A 23,796-nucleotide genomic window follows, 5' to 3' on the forward strand; every position below is an offset into this window, starting at 1 on the left:
TGGCATGTAAAGAATGAGTATTAATTCGTTCAAATTATAACATATACAATCATTAACATTGTACCTTACAATAAATTAGGGTTTTTTTTTTTTTACCTTACATGTAAAACGTCACTCCATACATTATGTAAATTTAGTGAATTTAATAATACTACATTGTTTATTAGGTTGTGTTTATTGTGCAATAAGTTTTAGGAATTTTCTTACAAAAATTCAGTAAATAACAATTTTTAGTACAACGATAGCGTTAATGAATTAGATAGTAAGTTGTTATGGGGAGGAGAATCAATGAGAATTGAACTCGCACCAAAATATATAGTATGATTGCTTTCCATCCTACGGTAAAACACTATCTACAACATTTTTTGATAAGGAAAACTAATGAAAATGGCTTTAAAACTTTGAATTTTAATGATAATGACAAAATAAAGGGTAAAGTGAATAGTACCATGATTGACTTTTTAGTGTAAAAATGTGGTTTCTCGTTAAAGTGAATAGTACCGGGAGCTTTTCGTTAAAGTTCCTTTTTTTATATTCTCTAAAACTATATAATTGTGAAATATTATAAATGTAGTTTAGGAGAGATTTTGTACATTTGTAAGTAGGGTTATCTCTTTCTCATAGTGACTATTTTAGGTGATGAGAAATGTGGATATAAAATTGTGATTTGCGAGATAAACATAGAGATGATAAGATAAGATGGTCGCTCAAGTTTTTATTTCCTAAATGAAAAGGTCACCTAATGAGAGAGGTAGGTTGATGAAAACTTGTCACGTGACAAGAGATATATAGAGATAAGTTGACATAATTCTGATTAAACTCAAGATTTTACCCTAATTGAAGAGCATATGCAACGTTTTTTTTTTTTTTTTTTTGTCATGTTCCGAGAGACATAAAGAAGGAAAAGCTGAAAACATACCCTAGTAGTCGTTACCCCCAGTACGTTGCCCTAGCCGAGGAGTTCTTTGTTGTGTTTTTTTTAACCGTTGACGGGTGTGAATGGATTTTACCTAACTTTGGTAAAGTATTGGACGGTGGGGATGAGATTTGGTTGAGATTTTCCAAGAAGTTTCCTTTTTATGTGGTTGCTGATGTGGCAAGGCACTTTATGTTTGACTGGAGGCGCTATTTATATTATTATTTTAGTGATCCATCCAGCACACAACTATATTTTCCTTTTCTTTGGGGTTTTTTTCTGGAGGTTTGGACCCGCCACAACATCATGCACATCATTTTGATGATGCTCGTTTTTTATTTTAATTCCTAAAAATTAATTAAATTTTGAGAAGAGCTAAGGTCAACGGATCAAGTGATCCGGATATTTCAAATTTCATCCAACGGCCTATTTGTTTTGATCTTTTACAAGTTGTAATAATTTTTTGCCGTTGGATGAAATATGAAAGGTCCGGATCACTTAATCCGATGACCTTGGTGGAAAAGATCCGGAGAGGATATATTCTCTTAAATTTTCTCCACTCATCTTCAAAATTCAATATTTTTTACTCCAATGTATTGAAAAGTTATAATTTATTTATATATATGAGGCTGATTTGTAGCACTATCTTTTTTACACATTTTTGACACACATTTTTGTGGAGCTTACTCTATAATGTATTTTAATGATCTAAATTGTCTATCTTTTATACCATCATTTATATATCATTGTTACAAAAAATTAGACAAATCCAGAATCATTAAAACATTCATTTGTAGTGAAAAAAAAAATTAACGAATATGGTTCTACAAAGAAACCCTAAACCCTTAATCCAATGGTCATATATTTTAGATTTGATTGATTTTTGGTAAACAATATTTGAGGATTTTAAAAGTGATAAATTTGATAGGATTTAAGATGATTAAAGACTCTTACAAAATTCCTATGGATTTTAAAAGAATTTGAATGGATTGTGGTGGATTGTGGGGGAAGGATTTGAAATCCTAGGGGGTGAGGTTGGATTCTTTTTAATTTTGGTTATATATAGTTTTTGCTTTCAAATCCCACAAAATCCACAACTTTTTAAAATCCTTTAAAATCTTAATTTTTTTAATACACCTAGATTTGGATGGATTCTAAAATCCTTTAAAATCTTTTAATTGACTACAACTATATTTGAATGGATTATAAAATCTTTTAATTGACTACACCTAGATTTTAATGGATTCTAAAATCCTTTAATTGACTACACCTAAATTTTAATAGATTTGAACAGAAGAATAAGAGGTCCCTTCTTTGTCAACTTGAATATAAGAAAATGCCAATTCCCCCACTTTATTCAACTTAATGTTTTTATAGTTAAAGGTAATATGATAATTGTATGTTATCGCATTCCTAATTGGTTCCTGCATAAAATGTTAAGCAAAAATATTAGATAGCAAAATCACAGTTCCATTTGCATGATATCCGAAGAAAGTCGTGTGCATTGTATTTACGAGCCTTATATATTGTGTGTACATTCCCTTTTCTTTATTTTTATTTTTTTTTGTCGAAATGTAGGATTTCGATTTCTTAAAATAAATAGAAATTAGTTGTGGAACTCATACCACATCAAACTTCAACAATTCGAATCGTTGTTTTTTAAGTTGCACCTTATAAATCTTCTTTGCAAAATACTAGCCAAATCAGAAATATTTGAAGCATTTAATTGAATTCAAATAAATTGACAAACGTTCTAAAAACACATTGAAATTTCATCGTGACAACTAAATAGATAAATAGTTTCTGATTTGAATTGAATTTTTGTAAAAATAATCTATGAATTGAGACTTAAAATGTAAATTATTCGAATTGTTAAAATTCGATGTGGAGTGAGTCAAAAAATGAGAATCTCTTTCTTTAAAAGGTTTGATATTTACGAATGGAACTAAAGTTGTGACCTTTATTACACTTTAGCTCAACATGTAATTTAAGGTACAAAGCTGTGTACCAAATGTAAACACAGGCATCATAACTTTGACTAAAAATTAAAAAAACCCCCACTTTTCTGGTATGGTCTTGTGCAAACCCCACTTTTCTGGTATGGTCTTGTGCAAATACTGCTAACTGATTTTTTTATGAGAAATTCTAATTGTTTTTTTTAATGAAAAATGCTAATTGATTCCTCTATGACAAAATAATAATAACAATAATGGCGATCCCTAAAACCTTTTAAGAGAAAAGTATACAAAATAATAACAGGGATGAAAAAGAAAGGAGAATTTTATATAGAAAGTAGGATGGGAAGAAGCCGGAAAAGCAGGAGATCATCATCTTCACATGCCAGAAATTCGGTGGATTCTTCTTCCAAGGAGATGGATTGTCAGTCCTCTCATTTCCATATTTTTTTTATCCCCTTCTATTTTGTGTGGTCACGATTAAGCCACGTCAACATTTTATATTCCTATTACTTTTTATTTTATTATTTTTATAAAAAATATATAAAATGTTGACGTGGCTTAACCGTGACCACACAAACAGGAGAGGATGAGAAGAGTATGGAAATGAGAGGGCAGACAATCCACCTTCTTCTTCCAAAGCCTACAAGTTCATGGGATACACCATATCCTACTGCAAATAATGTATGATCGTACAAATTTTATAATCAAACTGTTCAATTTTCTTCATCTTTATTTGATAATTATTCTTGCAAAAAGTCTTTCTAATTTGAAAATATTTAGTCATCCAATTGTATATAATGACACATTTATGATGAAAGATTCATTTATTTAATACGAATAATTAAAGGGTAGTGTTATTCACGCACCGTTTTTAACTTCCCATACCCTGGTTATTTTTTTTATTTTTATTCTTCAATTCATTTTACTCGACAGCTGAAAATTGAGATATATGTGTAAAAAGTGAAAATAGGTGTGTAGACACCACTCTAACTAAATAGTCTCCGATTCAAATGATTTTCTATAAGGATAATCTTCAAATGAATTTATTGAACAATTTTAATTATGAAATTTGTACAATAAAATACGTTAATCAAAAGTTGTGAGATATGTGGATTCTCCATGAGTGAAATGCATATATTATCCTCTCTTTTTTGGTGGCCTAGAAATATAAAATATGTACAAATCTTTAGCAGCAAGGTGGCAAAATTGACAATTAATCTGGACAATAAGAATTAAGAAGATCCTGGTTTTGAGGGTGCATGTATATTAAAGTTGTAGAGCCCCAACTAATCCTTCCCTTTGTTCATTCTTCTTCGAAGAATCCATGGCCGCAGTCTGCCCACTTTTCCCCTAACCCACTTGCATTAGAGAATCGAAAAGCACAAGTCATGATTCATTTTCTCTCTCAAGTTGATTTCTGTAATTTTATGAATAGAAAATTGAAACAAATAAGGGCGTCCATTGACAATAAAATGACAATGGGGTGCACCACGCTGCAATTAGTGTTTTTTTACCGTACAAACTTTAACATTTGAACTGTTCATTTTCTTAATCAGTAAGAAAACCAATTAAATTGGAAATCATTTAGTTATTCATATATATTGAATAAATTGACAATTTAGTACAAGTAGCATATTCATGATGAAACATCAATTATTTGACACGTAATGGTTAAAAAAGTGAACAATTCTGATAGTGAAATCATACGACAAAAATACTTCAATTTAAGCCTACAATTTCTTGCACAACCTATTAACCCGCCATGAAACGACACAAAAGTAATAGATTTCGGGTTAACCCTTTAACGAGTCGGATCATTATTGGGTCACGCATTAGCGTTTTGGGTCGTTATTGGGTCACATGTTAAGAACTAGTTAAGATAATAGTATATAACACGCAAACGTCACGAACAAGACCCATTGCCAGGTCTAGACATTAGGCATAACAATTTTTGAGATTACCCATTAACTTGACACGAAACGACACAATTCGTTAATAAGTCGAGTCGTTATTAGACCACTTGTCAATAACCCGTTAAAATAACAAGTTTGACACAACACGAACCCTTAAGATAATGAATATGACACGAAAACGACAAACACAACCCGTTTGTTAGGTCTATTTCAATTGCAAGACGTCTGGTGGTATAGTATACCCCATAGGGGTGAATGCAACTATAGTCCCATCTCTAATATTTCCATGTGCTTTAATTTAAAACAAAAAGGACCACAACTATTGACGGACCACTTGAATATGAAAGAAGTGGTGGTAAAGTTGACATAGTACTTAAGTCTCAATCAAAGTAACTTGTAACATCTTGGACGGCCAACAAAACGACATCTATATCAAATGCAATATGGAAAGGATTATGGCCATATTATTGTTGATGCATGCAAAAGCTTTTGGTTTGAATTTCGTTTCCGAGTTTCCAACTTACCACCTTTCCATCCATCGTTTGTTCATGTAGTGTATATATAGCCTAGGTCGCGACTCGTGAGTGAATAGCTTCGCCCCCACAGAAGCCTTGCTAAGTTATCTAAAATGGTCTCTACTTGTTTTGGTCTGAAGAAAAGTCGCAAGAAAGTGCCAAAACATAAAAGAAAGAAAATTGAGGAAATTGTGTTTTGATTTATGAGGCGAAGAAATAATAAAGAGGAAGAGTTTTTAGGGTTCACTATATGGTTATTCTTTAATACATTACACATTTCTTACAAGCTTGTTTAGAGAAGGTAATTCATTCTTAATTCTCGGAATTTCATTTGTTTGTGGATTTGCAACATAGATGCATGTGAAGAAGAGTGTTAATTATTGAGAGTATCAATCTCACATCGAGAAAAGAAAAAACATTGCATGAGCTTATAAGTAAGTTGTGTTACTTTCCAAATTACAAATTTGTTTTATGGTAGAATCTTAATTTTCTTAATGATATCAGAGCATGTTTGTCCACTTGTGAAACATAACAGTCACACGTGCTCAACGTCATCCCATTTGTGTTGTATACGTGTTAAGCTTGAAAATTCGTCACGCATGAGGGAGCATGTGGACATTATCAATCCCACGTATGGAGAATAAGGGACTTTGCATGGACTTATAAGTAAGTTAAACTACTCCCCATATTACCAGTTAATTTTATGGTAGAATGTCACTTCCTTCGTTAACTTGCTATATATTGTTCCTAATATTACATATAACAAGCATTATTATCTATATTTTCGATTGGTCAATCTTATTATTAGAGTCACAAAAGTAAGAAATCTTCAGAACGTACATACTTGAACGTGCGTGTCCTATCAATTCATCGATCAACGTTACCTTTTGAAATTATTTGTGGACACAACAAGAAGTCGTTTGAACAAAGTATCAAACTTTTACAGTAGTTTCTCTTCTGTTTTTTCCAACCTGGAATAAATTCCTACAATAGTATAGTTATACATAGACCAGATACGTAGGAACTATGTGTGTGTGTATATATATATATAAATTATTTTATTATTTTGTTTTGGAGGAATATCCAGATACATGCACATTACATATATACTACTTCAAGCTCAAGTTATACCTTATATGGACTGGATATCCCGCCATCAACTCAAGGGCTCGTGTAAGTTTAATTTCCGAGACCCGTGAGCATATATTTAAATACCAATATTATACACCAAAGGAAGACCATCCGTTTATTTTCCGGTTTAGATTAGAGCAGATCGAAGGCAGGCGGTTAACAGAGAGAAGACCCAAATACGACATCGTAGACGGGCATGTGAGATGGTGCAGCTTTTGTCGGGCCAGAAACCTCCCAACTCCGACCAGAATATTGGCTTAAATCTTGCCTTTGTGGCTCTCCTCCGTTCCCCCCTTTTTTTTACTCAAGAATTTTTCATATTATACACATCAGATTCTCACTACCTGCCCTATACCTCAACTGCACGGACGCGTATACCTAATATTTATTTATCTTTGAGTTTTTCCTGTCGAATAATGAACATATCTCACATTTTGTAAATAATATATTTTTCTTGTGAATTTCATAATATAGATTGTTCGATTTCTTAATTTTTATTATAAAAATCATTCATATAAAAATATTCAATTATCGTTCAGTCATCTAAATGTATCAATAAACGAATGATTCATCATAATGCTACCTAATTAATTATTCATAGTCCTATTGTTTTAGATCTTGGGAATAAATTTACCAACCGACATTGTATGCATATATATATATATATATATAGAGAGAGAGAGAGAGAGAGAGAGAGAGAGAGAGAGAGAGAGAGAGAGAGAGAGAGAGATATATATATATATATATATATATAGAGAGAGAGAGAGATATATATATATATATATATATATTTATTTATATATAGAGCTAGCTAGCTGGTGTCTGTATATATGCAGGCATGCAATGAAATATCTATATCAGTGCCCAAACTCAACTAAACCTCTTTATTAATTCGTATCGGCTGAAAAAGAAAATCATGCATTTTTAATACGATCACATGCATGGTTCTTCCATAAGCAGTTGATGAAGTTAGATACGAGATGTCGAAAGATCATGCACACAATTTAGGGTTAGAAGTTAATTATAGACTTGCTCTCTTACACTCCTAAGCCTTAAGGAAATTGTTGTCATTTAACGGTGAAGAGAAAGTACAACAACAAAAGTTAAATGACAATCTACGGTTAAATAAAGATTATACGTACTAGGTTTAGCATTCAAACAACTTTATTTAATGTTTAAGACAAAAAGAAATAATAAAATATTTAAAACCTAGCAATTAGTTAAAATAGTATATATGATACTTGAACTTGGGAGCTGAAGAGTTTAAATCTTCTGCACCTATTTTATATGTAGACTGTTTGTGGCTTATATCATTGACTGACGCATGTTCATAAACTTAACCCTCCTTAGAGCATCTCAAAATGAGATATCAAATTTTAAACAAGAAATTTAAATTTGACAACATATGTGGCATTTTGACATCTTTCAAAATTTTGTTATCCACCGGTATGTCAAATTAAATATTATTTTATTACACTATTTTCTTTTCTTTTATTTTATTAAACTATTATTTTATGCCCCTTCTTTTTAGACTTCTCCTATCATCTTCGTCGCCATCGAGTCCTCCCTCTCGTCCACTCCCTTCACCTACTCTCCCTTCCAGTCATTCACCATCTTCGTCCTTGAAGTCTCTGACGCCTTTCGTTGAACACCTTCAGTGCAACAACTTGGCCTACCCACCCACCATCAAAACCCTCAATCTGGACCTCCCGATCGACGACCCATAATGCGATTTGTTCAGATCCAACGACAGGGACGCTGTCATTGCTGGGTTTGTGCTGTTTTTCTCAAATTACTCCACCTTTTTTTGGGTTTACATAGAGGACCTGTTTGTGAGGGAGTGCTATAGGAGGAAGGAGATGGGGAAGATGCTGCTCTTAGCGGTGGCGAAGCAGGCAGTGAAGATGGGGTACGACATAGTGGACGAGCGGTGCTTCTCAGGGTAAAGTGAGAGAGGAGAGTTGCAGATCTGGTAAAAAATTTATAAAAAAATATTTGACCCTGCTGTCAAATTTGACAGGGAGAACTGCTATTCCATATCATGCCACATCAGATTTGGTTTCTCGATTGGAAAATATTGCATTTGTCTTTTTTTAACATTATTGCTTATTTGGACATTTTAACATCTTATTTGGAGATCACACATAAAATAAGTACAAAAAATTTGAACTTGGACCTAATTAAAGGGACAACACCGAAGGCCTAACCAATAACATATTTCATTACCGGTTATTTTTTGAGAATTTATTAACTAATTAAGAATCAATGACTTCAATGTGATTAAAAGTGGCATTAACCAATCAATCAACAAACATTTCATACAAAGAGAAGATATATTGTCTACATATTATTTATAAAAGAATTATTATTAATTAAGAAATAATGACTATTGCGTAATGAATTATCAAGAAATAATGATTGCAATGTGATTAAAAGTGACATTAACCGATCAATCCACAAATATGTCACACAAGAGTTGTTTACATATATACAAACCAAACATTTAGTGGTAGGACTATTTCTTAATTACTGACTCTTTATCAAAATTTTATCAAGGAATTTTTTATGTGCTGGGCGATGGGCTTCATACGCGCGCGTGGTCCTAGGCGCTGGGCCCTATGTTTCGCGTGCTGGGCTTCTTTTGTTTTGATTAAACTTTTGTCCTTTTTTATTACAAGATAATTTCTAGAGCACTCAGTATTTTATCTTTTTCACTCACATTATAATTCTACTCATATAAAAAAGCTGAAAAATAAACATGTTATTTCATCACTTACTATTATTCTTAAAATAACTTCTATATGATATTCTCCACCCACTATTATTCTTAAAAAATTGATATGCTATTTTCCAAACAACGAAATCTCATACAATAATCTACTAGCAAATAAATGACCCTCCAAATGCTCTATTGTTATATGATTATGCACTCCAATAACTACCATCAATATCCATTCATTATCAATTGCTAACTTCTTACCATTTAATTGGAAAGGGCATCCACAATTTATAAGTTTCAGAATTCCTTTATGTCTTTTTTTTGTGAATTCGGCTTACGTCATGTCGATTACTTTCACAGCCCAATATAAGTCTAGGGCTCATGTTACCTTGTCGTGCTCATCCTATTATTACCATATATCATTCTAGGTCCTTATTGGTTATTTTTATAAATGGGTAAACTTGTAATTAAAATTTTTATTAAAAAGTGAGTGACAGATAAGACATTGAAATGAAATTAACAACGTTATGTTAAAAAAGTTGTTGAATGCTTTTGATTAAAATAAATTTTCGTTAAGTCTTTTTCAATAAAGCTCCTTAAATAAAATGCAACAAAATTTTTGATGTGGTATCATAAATACATGACACGATAACAACGTTGTTAACAAAACGATAGACATGAAAGTCGTCGATTAAATTGACAAGGAATCACGTCACTGCGAGTGATGAGATCGAATATATGAATCGATCGACCAAGAAAAAAAAAGGAGAGACAAGACGTAAATGCTTCGTAGTCCAATGATCTTCCGTAACCTAATCGATCACTCAGCAATTGCTTGCTGTGGTTGCCCTAGCTGGCTAGCTGATGCCATTCTTCAATCGATATTTCAGAAAGAAAAAAAAAAAAGCAGTTTTTGTTTGTAATCAGCATGCGTAGAGCAACAAGATCATGTACATCAACTCCACGCAAGAAAGAGTGTCTGCCATTACTAGTTAATATATATTGCCACAAACTCATCAGCAGTGACAAGTGCCAAATCCTTTTTCCAATCTTTTCTAAATATGCATGAGCCCTAAAACCATCTCCAACCTTAGGGTAAAATCTAAAATTTTTAGCTCAGAAAATTTAGGTTTTAGCCCAGAAACAGTTTTTATACTCCAATCATTTTGGCCTAAATTTTTTAGCCTTAGATCATTAAAGAATAAATTTAGGCTAATTTTTTATTTTAAAGTAATTTAAAAACAAAATTATGTACACTATCATAAATTAATTTTATGAACATTTTAACCTAAAAATATTTAAATTCAGATAAATATTAAAAAATCACTAAATTTGGATGAATTTTGAGTTAAATAGTTTTTTTTAATTATTTTAGCCGTTGGATTTAAATTTGGGCTGTTAGATCTTTTTTTTACCGTTAAATTTGATTATATTTGATCTCAACCGTTTGATTCAATAAATCCTCGGAGACATGTTCATGTGGATGGGGTCCCATTGGTAATCCTGGGGAATTTGGCTTTTATTTGGCTTTTAGCTTTTAGCCCACACATTTAGCTTTTAGCCCACACATTTAGCATAAGTTGAGTTGAGTTTGGAAGGAGGAATAAAACCTAAAAAATAGCATTTAGCTCAAGATTGGATTTGGTCTAATATTGATATATTCGTTCATTGACAATATGCATGATTAATCTATTGTTGTCATACTTGCGTTGTTTGACAAATACTTATATTATCCGTAAATTTTAACCACATACATTTCTGCAAGCGACATTTTATCAAATGGATATAAATATTTATAATATTTTATTTTGATAAAATGATATTCTAATCGATTCAAACTTGAGTCCGCCGAGGGGCCAAATTGCCCTAGTCACAACCTTTTTTTTGTTTTTTTTGCTTTTAAGTTAATAGACTCAGGGTTTGATACGGAGCATTTTATTTCACTAAGAGCATTTCACTATGATCTTATTTGGTGTCTAGGATTAGATTGAAATAGATAATTCACTGTATTCAAGATATATAAAAGCGAATGATTTTACATTTTGAGGGAATTAAAAGGGAATTATACATAAAGGAAACTTATCCATTTTCTATCCTACAATTTTGGACGATGAAATGGTTAAGTTCTCATTTGGCCTTGTACGTATCTTAAATATAGTGATCAGTCATCCATTAGAATCCAATCATAAGGACCAAACGAGACATATATTTGCTTAAAAAATAATGCAAGAATATGGGTTCCATCAACTTCATTAATTATGGCATGCATGGGAGCAAACCAAATGATTCCGTCTTTCTTAATTATATTCCGTTGCCCGTGGCGCTTGGCATGCGAAGGGAATGATCTTACGAAACCATGTTGGTTTGCACATGGCTTTGCTAATGATAGTTTGATAGCGCAGAAAGGAAAGGGGCAACAAGGAGACGAACACACTTAATTATACGTCTTGGGGCCTCGGCATGGGTGTCATTTAATCATTATTAATGAAATATTGTCGTTGATTGATTAAGCTAATCACGAGATTATTCCCCACTAAGCCAACCTCAATGAGTTTCTTTGGGTAAATTTTAAGGTAAATCCCTGACTAGTACGTTCAATTACTAGTAAATTACGTATATATTTTGTCTTTAACAAAATAATTCGGTTAATGCTATATATCGTACTCTATTTTTAAAATTTAAACGAGAACTCAAAATTCAAATTTCGTCATTTTGTAGTTTAAAAAACTTCCAAATGTAATTTAGAATGTCCCCTGTAAAGATTGTAATCTTGCCTAATGACCTACTAAAGTGCTATCATTTCTCATCAAAAGAAATCGTTAGAGATGTTGCACATTGAGTGTAGTTAAGATCACTCTATCTTGATGGTAAAATTTAAGGACTAAGAGCATCCGGGTGGCAAAGTTATATTTGTTATGCTACATTAGAAAAACTCATCTTCAACGGAGATAGCAACCAGTTAACAAATTAAAAAAAGAAAAAAAATATTTGAACCTAGTTATTAACTTTCTACACTCAACTCCAAAATTTTATCACTTAACTTTCCTATTTTGCCCTCAAATAAAATGAATTACATTGGTAAAATTAAATCGAAAATTAGAGCAAATCAATTAACCCACTCGTCCAACATGCTCACCCGACCGCAGTAACCAGGTCCAGTTCCGGCTGTCATCCAAAGCCATTGCCGTCAAACTCATTGCTCTCTATCGTGCCGTCAACCTTAGAGGACTTGTCAAGAAGATCAAGTCTAATTGATCTCATTTTTTTAGGGGTGTGATGTCCACACACCCTGTTTTACTTCTCACACACCTTTTTAATTTTCGGCCGTCGGATCAGATAAATTGAAGAAGATCAACGGACATAAATTATCAAGGGGTGTGAGAAGTAAAATAGGGTGGGTGGATAGCACACCCCTTTTTTTATTGATTAATTGGATTTAAATTTATAAGAAAATTGATCAATTTGAATTGGGACCAAAACTTAATGATTTGTATTGACTAGATATGGAAGTAGCAGTTTGAATTGGCATGGCAAACGCTACTGTATCTAAGGCAAGGCAGGCTGCTGCAAGCATTAGGGTTTAGGTTTCAAATTGCAGTTTGAACCTCCCACATAGATTATAGATCACTCTTGGTTCCAAATCCATGGTGGCTGAGTAATGCGTATTGGTTCATTTGATTCTGATTTCAGTTGAAAAAAAAAAAGAATGAAACAACAAAGAGGAAGTGGAAGTGTTGCAGGGGACTTGACAACGCTGGAAGAGAAGGTATTAAGCTTTGCTATTAGCTGGGTGTGGAAAGATTTTTTAATTTTATGAGTTTTATTTTTACTTTTAGTTTGATGGAAGGACTAAATGGGAATAACATTCAAAAAATTGAGTTGGATGTAGAAAGAAAATTGTAGAGTTCATATAAAAGTTCAACTAAAGAATTAGCAATTGAAGTTCTATATTTACAAGGTCAGTTGCTACTTCTTCAGGTCAGCAAATTGGGTCTTGCAACACATTTTTTTCAAAAGCATTGTTTAGTAATAGAGTTGGAAAATCAAATTTGAGCCTCATAGATAAAATAAGGTTAAGATATTAATTAACTCATAAGGACTTAGCAAAGAACGTTTTTAAGAAATTTTTTGCTAAGTCCTTAAGAGATGCTGTAACCCTAAAATTGCATGGTTTGTTGTGGCATATACAAGCTCGATCGGGGAAAGATAGGGAGAAAGGAAGACAATGTTGATAACTGAGCCAGGAAGTTGATGTTGATAACTGAGCCACTAAGGTCGCCATCCAGGTGATTCAACACTATCTTCAAAAGGAGAGGGACCTGCAAGTTACTTGTATTATCCACTGAGAAAAAGATGTAGGCCAATTCAAGGAGGCATCTTGTACTGCAATATCACTAGGTGGGGTTCAATCAATCAACTCCATTCCCTCCAACTTGTGCATGTTACACTAATAGTTTTTGGAGGCTTAGCTAGGGATGTGTATATGTTGCGCAACCTATTTCTTCGAACCCCTTCTTATCTTTACTAAAGTATGTGTTCGTTCTAGTTCTTAGAGATATATAGTAGCCAGAATATAACCTTATAAGTTATACAAATCCATTTAGACCTTTAAATTCATTCTCAAAGTAGTAGTTATATATGCACATGACAATGTTATTCTTACTCTCAGAATATAATCATGCATGCTCGTCTGATTTAAAACCATTCTCAAAATAGCGGTGTTGCACTTGACAATTTTATTTTTCGTTCTTAGAATACAATCATTCTCTTACAATTTAAAATAATAAAGTATTGAATTTTAAATGCAAAAAATAAGCGAAAAGTAAGCGAAAGTATGAATAACCACTGTTGTTTATATCAAACGAGTAATGACATGACAATTAAATGCATAAATTACATAATAAAAGTTAATCCACGTAGCCATCTTCTATCATATTAATTTCTACATATATATTCCCCAAAATGGGGTAGGATCTCAGAATATTTGGTAACCCTAATCCTACCAATACAAATTACATACAGTGAACATTGAGTAGGAAGCAATTGATGAACCCCAAAAAGCAAGCAAGAAACGAGATTCACGGAACAAATGCCTGTTAGAGGGAACCTTCCCTTCAAAGTGTCCCAAAAACCTATATACAAATCGAACGAGTGAGTAAATATACCACTGGCTTTGCCTCCTGCATTTGTCACAATACACTCCTCCTTTCTCTTTATATTCTTAACATCGATTATTTAAATCTTAGTGATTTCAAATTAATCAAACCAAGTTAATTACTAATGGCAAATAGATTAATGAAAAGTCGGGTTAATTACAATATAACCCCTTAAAAAATGCAGCCCATGGATTTAATCTACTATGATTCCATGAATTATTACTGTCTGTCACGTGGGGACTGGTTGGTTTATTACTGTGCTCTTCTGCATGAAGATGAAGCTTTTTCTTCAAGTCTTTTTATTTTTATTTTTATTTCTGGTAAAAGTTGATGAATTATTTGCATTATTGCAGTTGTTTTTCTGACGCGCATATATGGCAGGGCATTGTGATTTTTCACTATATATCCGATTAATTATTGATATATAAGTTAGGAACATTAAATTGGACAAAAATATCGTAGGCAAAATGCAGCTGAATTTTTTTGTCTATAAAAAATTAAATGAAATTGGACTTAATCCGAAAACAACTGAATTTTTCTGGATCAAAATGCTCAAAAGAAAATGTGTATGATATTTCTAAAGAAAGTAGAACTTTTACCATAAACCTAATTAACAATTTAAGGAATAGTCAAGCTACTTATAAGCACTCCCGATGTCCATCCTTCCATGCATCAATGTGATTAGATGCATTCTCTACATGCCCCCTCACACGTGACGAATTTTCAAACCAAGCACATGGACAACACAAATATGGTGATGTAGAGCAAGTGTAGCCGTTTTGGTTTTATACATGGGATAACCTACTTTGTAACCATGAAGAAAGTTGAGGTTTCACTATAAAACCAATTACTTTAGCAATATGAGGAGAAATCAACTACTTATAAACTCTTATAATGTCTCTTCTCTCATCAATGTGTGATTCATTATCAACAATTTTAAGGATGACAAGGCCTTCTAGTACTGCATCAAAAGGAGAGGCTACTGAATCATTTGCGTATAATTCTAACCTGCACGAACCAATTTTTCTGTCTCTAATAAAAGCATTCGATATCTTGGCATTTGTGGAGAACTTGCGATCTAATATCTGCTCTAAGATCTTTTGCTTATTCAAATGAACAAGGTTATACAGCATCACTCATTCATTATCTAAGATCATCCATTGTCTAAGATTCTAGATGTGATTTATAGTTGATAGCATCGATTTAAGAGAAACGACATAATAACAGTTTTTTTTTGGAGTAATTAGGTTTTCATCCTTATTTTTACTACTCTATTGATTAAAACCTTATTACTTTTCAATTTTTGATCAAGGTCCTTTGTATTAATAATATCATTAATTATTTCAATAATAAAATATTTTTTATTTCTAAATATATTCATTTAATATTAAAAATGTTACAATTAGTATATTTATATTTATGGCTAAATTTTTTATCATATATTTTTATTTTTAGTTTGTACCCATTTTTAATTTGCAACCCTTTTTTAATTTGTACCAATTTTCCTTTCAATTTTAATTTGTACCCATATATTAATTTCTTTTTGTGCCCATATTTTTGAAAGTTTTATTTGTATTGTACCCATATTTTTTTATTTATTTGTACCCATTTTTATTTTTGCTAAATGTACCCATTTTGAAGAATGTACCCATGTTTTGATACAATAATTTTTTGGTTATTTTTTATGAATGTACCCATGTTTACACACACACACACAATAGTATATTTATATTTTAATATTTGTAATCCCACAAATTATGTTTTTTATTTAAAATCTCATTACTATAAACAACTATAAATTTTAATTTTTAATTTAAAAAATATAGTAACGTACATAGAAATAAATTATCAATTAATTTTAGGGACTTGGATCAAAAATTGAAAACCAACAAAGTTTCAGTCAAAGATTATTCATAACTAGGGACCGCATCCAAAGTCTCCCGTTTTTTTTTCCTTTATTTATAATTTTCGTTTGATAGAAATAAATAAAATAATTATCGTTTATGAGCTGGATTTAGGATTTTATCCAACAAAGAACGTATATTAACTAATGGTACGTTGTTGATTATACCATAAGTGTAGGTCAATTGAAACATTTCATGTTGGATGCCATGTGTGTTACCAAGCAAGAATTGAGTTTACATTAATTCCATACATACACGGAATCATGTCAATACTTGAGCCAGATATTGAGTTAGTTAGACATCTTTTAGAACTAGTATGATTTAATTCAATTTCTTTTCCTGCTCAGGCTCAAAACTAGGGTTTTTTTGGTTTACCTCGACCGATACAACTAGGGTTTCATTTGGTTCAGCTCGACTGATGAAACTAGGTGTTTTTTTTTTTCAGTTCAGATCGACCAATGGAACAAGGGTTTTTCAGTTGGATAGCTTCCCAAATCTTCAAAGCAACAATGTTGGTAACCCGTGAAAATTATTAGAGACTTTTTCACTCTCCCCCTCCCGAGTAAAAGCTTAAACAAAGTCACACTGAAAAATGAACAAGTAATATTAAAATTCAAAGAGTTTGATGTTGATCCGACGTGAAATGGGCCCAATGAAGGGTACTGGGCTTGACTGAAATTAATATTGGGCCTACTTTGTCTCAAAATTAGGTGAGGACCCAATGAAGGGTATGGACACCTCATCATTGGGTTATGGTCCTGAGTCCGTCAGCGCGGCAGGTGCATTTGGCAGTTCCGCCAATCCATGTGGGTTTGATTTTGACCCTTCATCTAACAAGGTTGACTGGTTGCAAATGTCTATCTCATACTATTCACTAAATTAAAACATCCCACAAGTTTTTGGGACAGTCGTCTTTCAGTTGCGGATGCACGTGAAACTCACAATAAATCAGTGGCTGATATTGCTAACTCACGTTTATACGAGTGGGCTCAACGTCCATTTCCTTATCGTAACCAATTTGGACAATGACTTCTTTTGACTTGACAAATGTGTCTGCATCCTTTTATTAGCTTAGTAGCAAAAATTATCAAACCCTAATCATGTACTGGCTAATCATGTAGGCTTAGCTTAGAAGGTGTTGGGATTTTGTAACGTTTGGATGTGCGTGTGAACAAAAGAGTAATGAATTCGTAACATTTTATCGTGTATATAAGCGTAAAATTTTAGCAGGTATAATCTCAATCACAATCCTGATTGATATCCGAACCTTAGTCTATTACTACAACAACGTAACCATCAAACCGCTTGGACCAAAGAGTTGAGCTCGGATATGAATCCATGGCCATTAGTGGAAAATAATTTATATATGCTCGACAAACTATGCCAAGCTGTTATAATAGTAGATGGCGGATTTGATATTGTTTCTAGGTTTCACAATTTTTTTTATAAAAGGTCGACATAACGTGTTGGGCACATGAAAAAGTTTCTCCCATAAGTGGAAGGTAGCTTTTTAGAACTTTAATCCTAAACCCTTTGCAGCTTGTATTATATTTTTCAAGTCAATTTTCTAAATTCTTATGGATAGTGTAATACCTTGAAAATTTAAGTATATGAATTATATATTCATAATTACGAATATGTGGAGAAAAATTGAAAAGTAAATCGATTTATGGTGATGAAAATAGAATTGGGAAAAATTTTAAAGTTTATTTCTGGAAATTATTATAAATTACGAAGTTTGAGTTTGGAAATTAATTATCTAAAATCCGTAGACCTTTTAAGGTCAAAATTTATATTTTTGAATAGAGCCCGATCTCACGAACGCATAGGTGCAAACCGTTCGTGAAACAGAGTTATAACGAAAGAGTTATTAATGTTTAAAGTTAGAGATATTTTTGTAGTTTTGCTCTTAATTAGAATCCTCCAGAAAATCTGGAGTTTGAGGTGTGCCACCTGTGTGGCTGAGATGAAAAGAAAAAAAGAGATGGATGGCTAGGATGAAAAGGAAAGGTTAGAAATGAGGAAAAAGGAGAGGAGACGAAGGGGAAGGGGGAGGCCGGGAGGAAAAAGGAGGGAAGGAGGGTGCACATGATTACGGATCCTGGCCTAAAACCCGTGCGACCCATCTCCTCAAACCGGCGGCTCCTCGCAGTTTCTCGTCCAATTTTCCGATGAATTGGACCTATAAACTGCTCCCAATCATCACCTTGGCCCTCTCTCTTCTAGTTCCACCAAAAAATTAGAGGGAATTTAATGGTATTTTGGTACAAAAATAGTGATGGGTGCCGCGGGAGACATTGCCCAAAATCCATCAATTGTGAAATGATTTCTTACAATTACCTCCACCAAAACCCTTCCCTAGATGGCTGGAACAAAGCCCAAACAATGGTAGGAGCGGCAGGGCACCAGAGGTGACGATTCGAGGCCACCCATTTATAGGGTTCCGGTGGGTTCGAGGCAAATTGGAGCCTTTCCAAGCCAAACTGGACTTGACCGCAGGTATAAAGTTTGTTCTACTCTTTGAGATCTTCATTTCTGTAACTTTTTAGAATTTTTAGAAATAGTTAAATTTTCCGGCGAGTCGGGGCGGCCGACTGCCACCGCACAACCAGGGAGCCGACATTGTGTTTTGATGCAAATTTCGTTATTCTAATTATGCTTTTGAGATCTAACTGATGTGGTTTGAATATTAATACGATTGTGGTATATGTGGGACTAAATGAATATATTCGGATTTGGTTTGAATTTTGAAATTGTGAACTACGAATGGCTTGATCCCTGTTTAGAGTACGTAGGCAGTCTAACGAGACGTTAGATGTAGCCATAAAATAAGTGAGGTTAAACAATTTGAGAAATAATTTTAAGAATGAGAATTGATTTATAAAAGAAAGTGGTGGCAAGTGAGAACAAAATTAGTACGTTGGTGTGGAAATTTTAATTATGAATCATGGATGGAAACAAGGTATATAATCAAAGAATTATGATAGGTGATACTGAAATAATAGAGAGGAATCCTTTATTGTGAATTTGTACTAAGGGAAGGAATTTGGTAAATAATTGAAGTATTTAACTTATGGTTTTTAATTAAAGGGTGGTCATAAATTTAATGTAAAGGATTAGTGAATTGAATTAGGAAATCGGAATTAATGGTAGTCAACTAAACAAAAGTTTAGTTTGGGTCCATCAACCAAATTAATTCCCGAAAATAAATATTTCAAGGACGGGGTGTTACAGATAGTGGACCATTCTATGTCATTGTCCATCACACTGAAAACGATGAAAACAATTTCCGCATTTAATATGGGACATGGATGATGAATATCATTTTCAGATGAACCCCTCGACCCACTATAACTTACAGAAAATCACAAGATAAGAGCAATTTTCACGGTACAAATATGCAGTCATCATCACGTTTTGTGTCAATTATAAAATGACATGTAGGAAAATACTAACACGCGACTTATATGATTAGCACAAAATGTCACGGTAACAATGTATCAAGCCTAGAAAGTCTTTATTCTGTGAGAGGAGAGATCATGCGACATTGAATTTGGTAGATTCACAAGATATCACCCAAAACAAATAAGAACTAGATCCTTTGAGTCATGTCTTAGTCAGTAGCTTCAGACAGCACGACGGTAAACCCATAGCCTCACATATTTTATCCATTGCTTAATTTAATGAGAAATGTCGTAATTTCATAAGGGTTTTTTTTTTTTTTTTTTTTTTTTTAGGATCAAACGATAGATTTTCTTAGATTAAATCTTAGATTAGTTACTGAAATATTTGAACTCACAATCTCATGCAAGAGCTAAACACCTTTTCACCAATGTGGTAAATTTTCCCCTTAAAGACTCCACAAAAATGCTCCTTCAAGCTCCGGGATCTTTCATGCTCGCGCATGAGCTCGCTGATCCTAACCGTTCCTGCTTTGAGAGCTCCACAAACATGAACGGCCATAGCTCGACTGTATGCCGGGTTAATCTTGACCGTTCCTACGTTGTGGGTCAAACAAGCATGAATGACCAGGACTCGGCCGTATGCAGGGCTGATCCTTGCATTTTTTTAGACATAAAACAAATCGGTCTCAACTGTCAATTGGGCTACCAGCCTAAACAGATTGTGAATTGGGCTACATTTTGACAAGGTAAGCTGTAATCATCAGCAAACTTCGGCTCAAGAACTGAGATTTCGTACTTGATAGGTTACGACAATGACTACATTACTGCAAGGGTTTGTCAAGCCATGCTAAATTATCCTTCTATGATCCAAGAAAAAAGAATATAACAGCATACAATTTGAATAACCAAAACAATCTTTATCCGCAATCATGTTTTCCTCGAAACCTTCCTCTTTCTCGATGATCCCTTATGCTTTTCGTCCCTCTTCCTCTTTTTTTCTTGATTGTGGAATGACTTACCGACCAAGGAAGGCTGGTCTTTCAATGCAAAGCTTTTCGCAACATGTCCCAAGTGAAGTTTCTTCACCATAAATATTCTTTTCAGCTCACCACGGTGGGCAGTGTATGCACGAACCCAGGAGCAAAATGCGTTTTTGGCCAGTGTCTTCATATCCGGCTAGAAAATAAATGAAGGCAAATTTGTTAATGTTAATCACAAAGAATGAAACTCATAATTACTATGAATCTTCATATCTATAAATATGTCTAGCATAAAGTGAGCTAACTAAACATTGTTCTTAATCGACAAGATATATATAAAACTTTCACATAATTTAGGAAAGAAAAAAAATGCAGAAAACCGAATGTAGGGCTTTCTTTACAGCACAAACACAACACCATACTGCATACCCTAAGGCACACCGAAGAAGAATTAGGAGAATAGAAGTACCTTATCGGTAAATGCTTCGAGTGCCTTTTGCAAAGACATAACCCAGGGATGTCCGTCAATGGAAACAAATTTCCTGACATGCTTATGACCATATAGTGGAAAACTATCTAATATTTTGAGGAGGGGAAACTCTGTTAGAGAAACACCATGTTTCTCCAACTCTTTCAAATAATCCATTTCAATTGGCTGTAGAAACAACAATGAATCTCCTCGTTCACCCAGCCGAGCGGTTCTTCCAACCCTACATCAAGAATGAAATAAACATCTTCAGGGAAACTCAATGTAATATCATGAATAACGTTAAAGATGCATGATAGAGTTAGCCTAGGGAAACTTCATGCTCAGAAACAAATCTTGCAACATATAAGCATGTAATTTTAGCCATCGAAAAAGAATATTTTAGTCCATTTTAAATACCAATTAGTTCTTAAATTTTCAAAAATTTGAATAAATTCAAGAAAATTTGTTATCGCTAATTGTTTTATGCATCTCTTGAGTCTGGCTAATATAGTTGCACATCCAAAAGAGAAGGGGGATAAAATGGGAAAAGAAAAGGGAAGACAAAGAAGTCCAAATACCTATGAACATATTCAGTAGCCTCGCCTGGAGAATCATATTGTATAATACATTTTACTTTCGGGAAATCCAAACCTCTAGCACAAACATCTGTGGACAAAAGAAGAGCCGATTTTTCTCTTTTGAAGGTCTCAAACGCAGTTCTTCGGTCCTCCTGCTCCATATTCCCATGTAACCGGAAGGTCTTACAATTAACAAACCTATGCTTAGGTTCTGCATCTGGTCCTGAAGAAGGTTTGAATTGAAACTCACTTAACAAGGAGTAGTGAAAATCCACTGCATCACATGTTGAAAAGAATAGCACAATCTGTAAAATGAGTATGTGAGCGAACTGACAGGGTAGAGCATAACGAAATGAAGTTTGAAAATGGAAGTTTGTCTATAAGACTACTACAACAACAACAACAACCAAGCCTTATCCCACTAAGTCGGATCGAAGTTTGTCTGTAAGACTGTCCCCTAAAAAAAGCTAGTTTCCATGACCATTAGGAAATGGAAAGTTGATGTGCAGGCTACCTTTTCGGAAGTTTGTCGCTCAAAAAGATACTTTAGAATGGAAAGAAGTACAGCAAGCCGCGCATTACATGGTACTGCAAAGAAGGTTGATCAAAACAATTAATCGCCATATATTTACTTTTATCAACCGGCCCAACAAAAAAAGAAAAAAGGAAAAAGGAAATTTATCGGGACACACCTTTTACATATTTCTGTGTCAATTGAGCAGGAAGTCTATAATCTTCACTAACAGAGCCTGTTGTGTTCATTGTTTGTGTGTCATCATCATCCGCGTCGGATCCTAAATGCTCATGCAATGCAATAGACTGCCTCTTCTTCTCAGGCATGCCAATCATAACAGGTTTCTCTAAACTCATTTTTGCAAGGTGATTGACTTTTTCATTTAAGGTAGCTGATAATAGCAAATTCTGCCTCGGAAACTCATATTTACTTGTAACAGCGACATTCTTAGCGGCAGAGCCATGTTGCCTTGAGCCTAAAAGATCTAGTATTTCCTCTATTTCTTTTCCAAATCCCAATTCCAAAATTCTGTAAAAAGACCATATCGATATTGAATGAATGCAAATCCAACATGGATGATAACAATTATACAACAACATTTGGGCACAATACGTTGTATGTAGCATTATACCTATCTGCTTCATCGAAGATAATCCAACGCAAATTCGTGTGCACGAAAGAAGCCGTATTCTTCAGGTGATCCAAGAGCCGTCCAGGAGTTGCAACAAGAATAGATATGCCTGAAGAGCAGCACATAGTCAGTAAGAAGAAAACATAAAAATCAAAACTTTAACAAAACCCGACACCAAAAATACAATTTCGGCAACCTTTTCGCAGACGGGCCTTCTCCTTAGACCTGTTTTCACCCCCCATTACATAACCCGGAACAATCCAATGAAACCTGTGCAGCACCTTGTGCAGAATCTCGTGAACCTGCAAACACAGCTCCCTCGTGGGCACAAGAACCAGCGCGAAAGTTCCGTCGGAGCGCTGAATCCGAGGCTGGTACAAGTGTAGGTGGTGGATGACCGGAGCCAAATACGCCACGGTCTTCCCCGTGCCAGTGGCCGCATTGACGAGCACGTGGCGGCCGGAAAGGATGACCGGGATGGCTTGAGCTTGGACCAGAGTCGGAGCTTTGAAGCCCAACCTCTCTGTTTTCGATCATATTAACACAAATTAATCATCTTTTGTTATTTTTTGAGAAAATTAAAGTGCGATTTCGGTGTAAAAAACGAAGAATAAAATCATGGGTTACCTTCGAGTTGTTCACATAATTGTGTGTGAAGTCCGAGACTGGAGAAAGAACAAGGCGCGAAGATATCGGATTCCTCTGTTTCTGTCGGTTTTCTCTTGGCGGCCACCATTTGAGCTGCTTCTGTTTCTGCTTGTTCTTCCTAGTTCCAACTTCGAATTCGCTTGTTAATAAAGCACATAACCCGACCCGATAACAATTGGTCTTGAACCCTAAACTATTGGGCCTGGACTTACAACCGCTTAAAAAAAATCAAATTTTACATCCTTTTCCTAGGGATCCTAGAGATTCCAAGATCGTAACCGTTTATCGTACATTGTACGGTCAGAAATTATTTGAAAATTTAAATTTTAAAATTAAATATAAATAGTATCTAACGAAAAC

General features: G+C 33.9%; 1 protein-coding gene across 1 annotated transcript; it reads right to left on the reverse strand.

The window, feature by feature from the left end:
- Positions 1 to 20,352: 20,352 nt before the first annotated feature.
- Positions 20,353 to 23,572, reverse strand: LOC126607439 (DEAD-box ATP-dependent RNA helicase 17). The gene is made up of 8 exons (XM_050275025.1): positions 23,416 to 23,572; positions 22,985 to 23,311; positions 22,789 to 22,897; positions 22,336 to 22,685; positions 22,158 to 22,231; positions 21,644 to 21,948; positions 21,066 to 21,306; positions 20,353 to 20,792 (listed from the first exon to the last, which is right to left on the reverse strand). Exons 1-8 carry the CDS (start codon positions 23,522 to 23,524, stop codon positions 20,544 to 20,546), a joined length of 1,764 nt encoding a protein of 587 aa, XP_050130982.1. The 5' UTR covers positions 23,525 to 23,572; the 3' UTR covers positions 20,353 to 20,543.
- Between the last annotated feature and the right edge of the window lie 224 nt (positions 23,573 to 23,796).

Source organism: Malus sylvestris, chromosome 2, assembly GCF_916048215.2.
Source record: "Malus sylvestris chromosome 2, drMalSylv7.2, whole genome shotgun sequence".
NCBI classification, from domain to species: domain Eukaryota; kingdom Viridiplantae; phylum Streptophyta; class Magnoliopsida; order Rosales; family Rosaceae; genus Malus; species Malus sylvestris.

Bases quoted from the DNA above. Each gene is read 5' to 3' on its own strand.
- LOC126607439 (XM_050275025.1), bottom strand. From the start codon at position 23,524: ATGGTGGCCGCCAAGAGAAAACCGACAGAAACAGAGGAATCCGATATC. The intron at 22,232-22,335 runs GTGTGTCCCGAT...CCTTCTTTGCAG, and splicing joins GACACAGAAATATGTAAAAG to TACCATGTAATGCGCGGCTT. The intron at 21,949-22,157 runs GTAGCCTGCACA...CTCATTTTACAG, and splicing joins AGCGACAAACTTCCGAAAAG to ATTGTGCTATTCTTTTCAAC.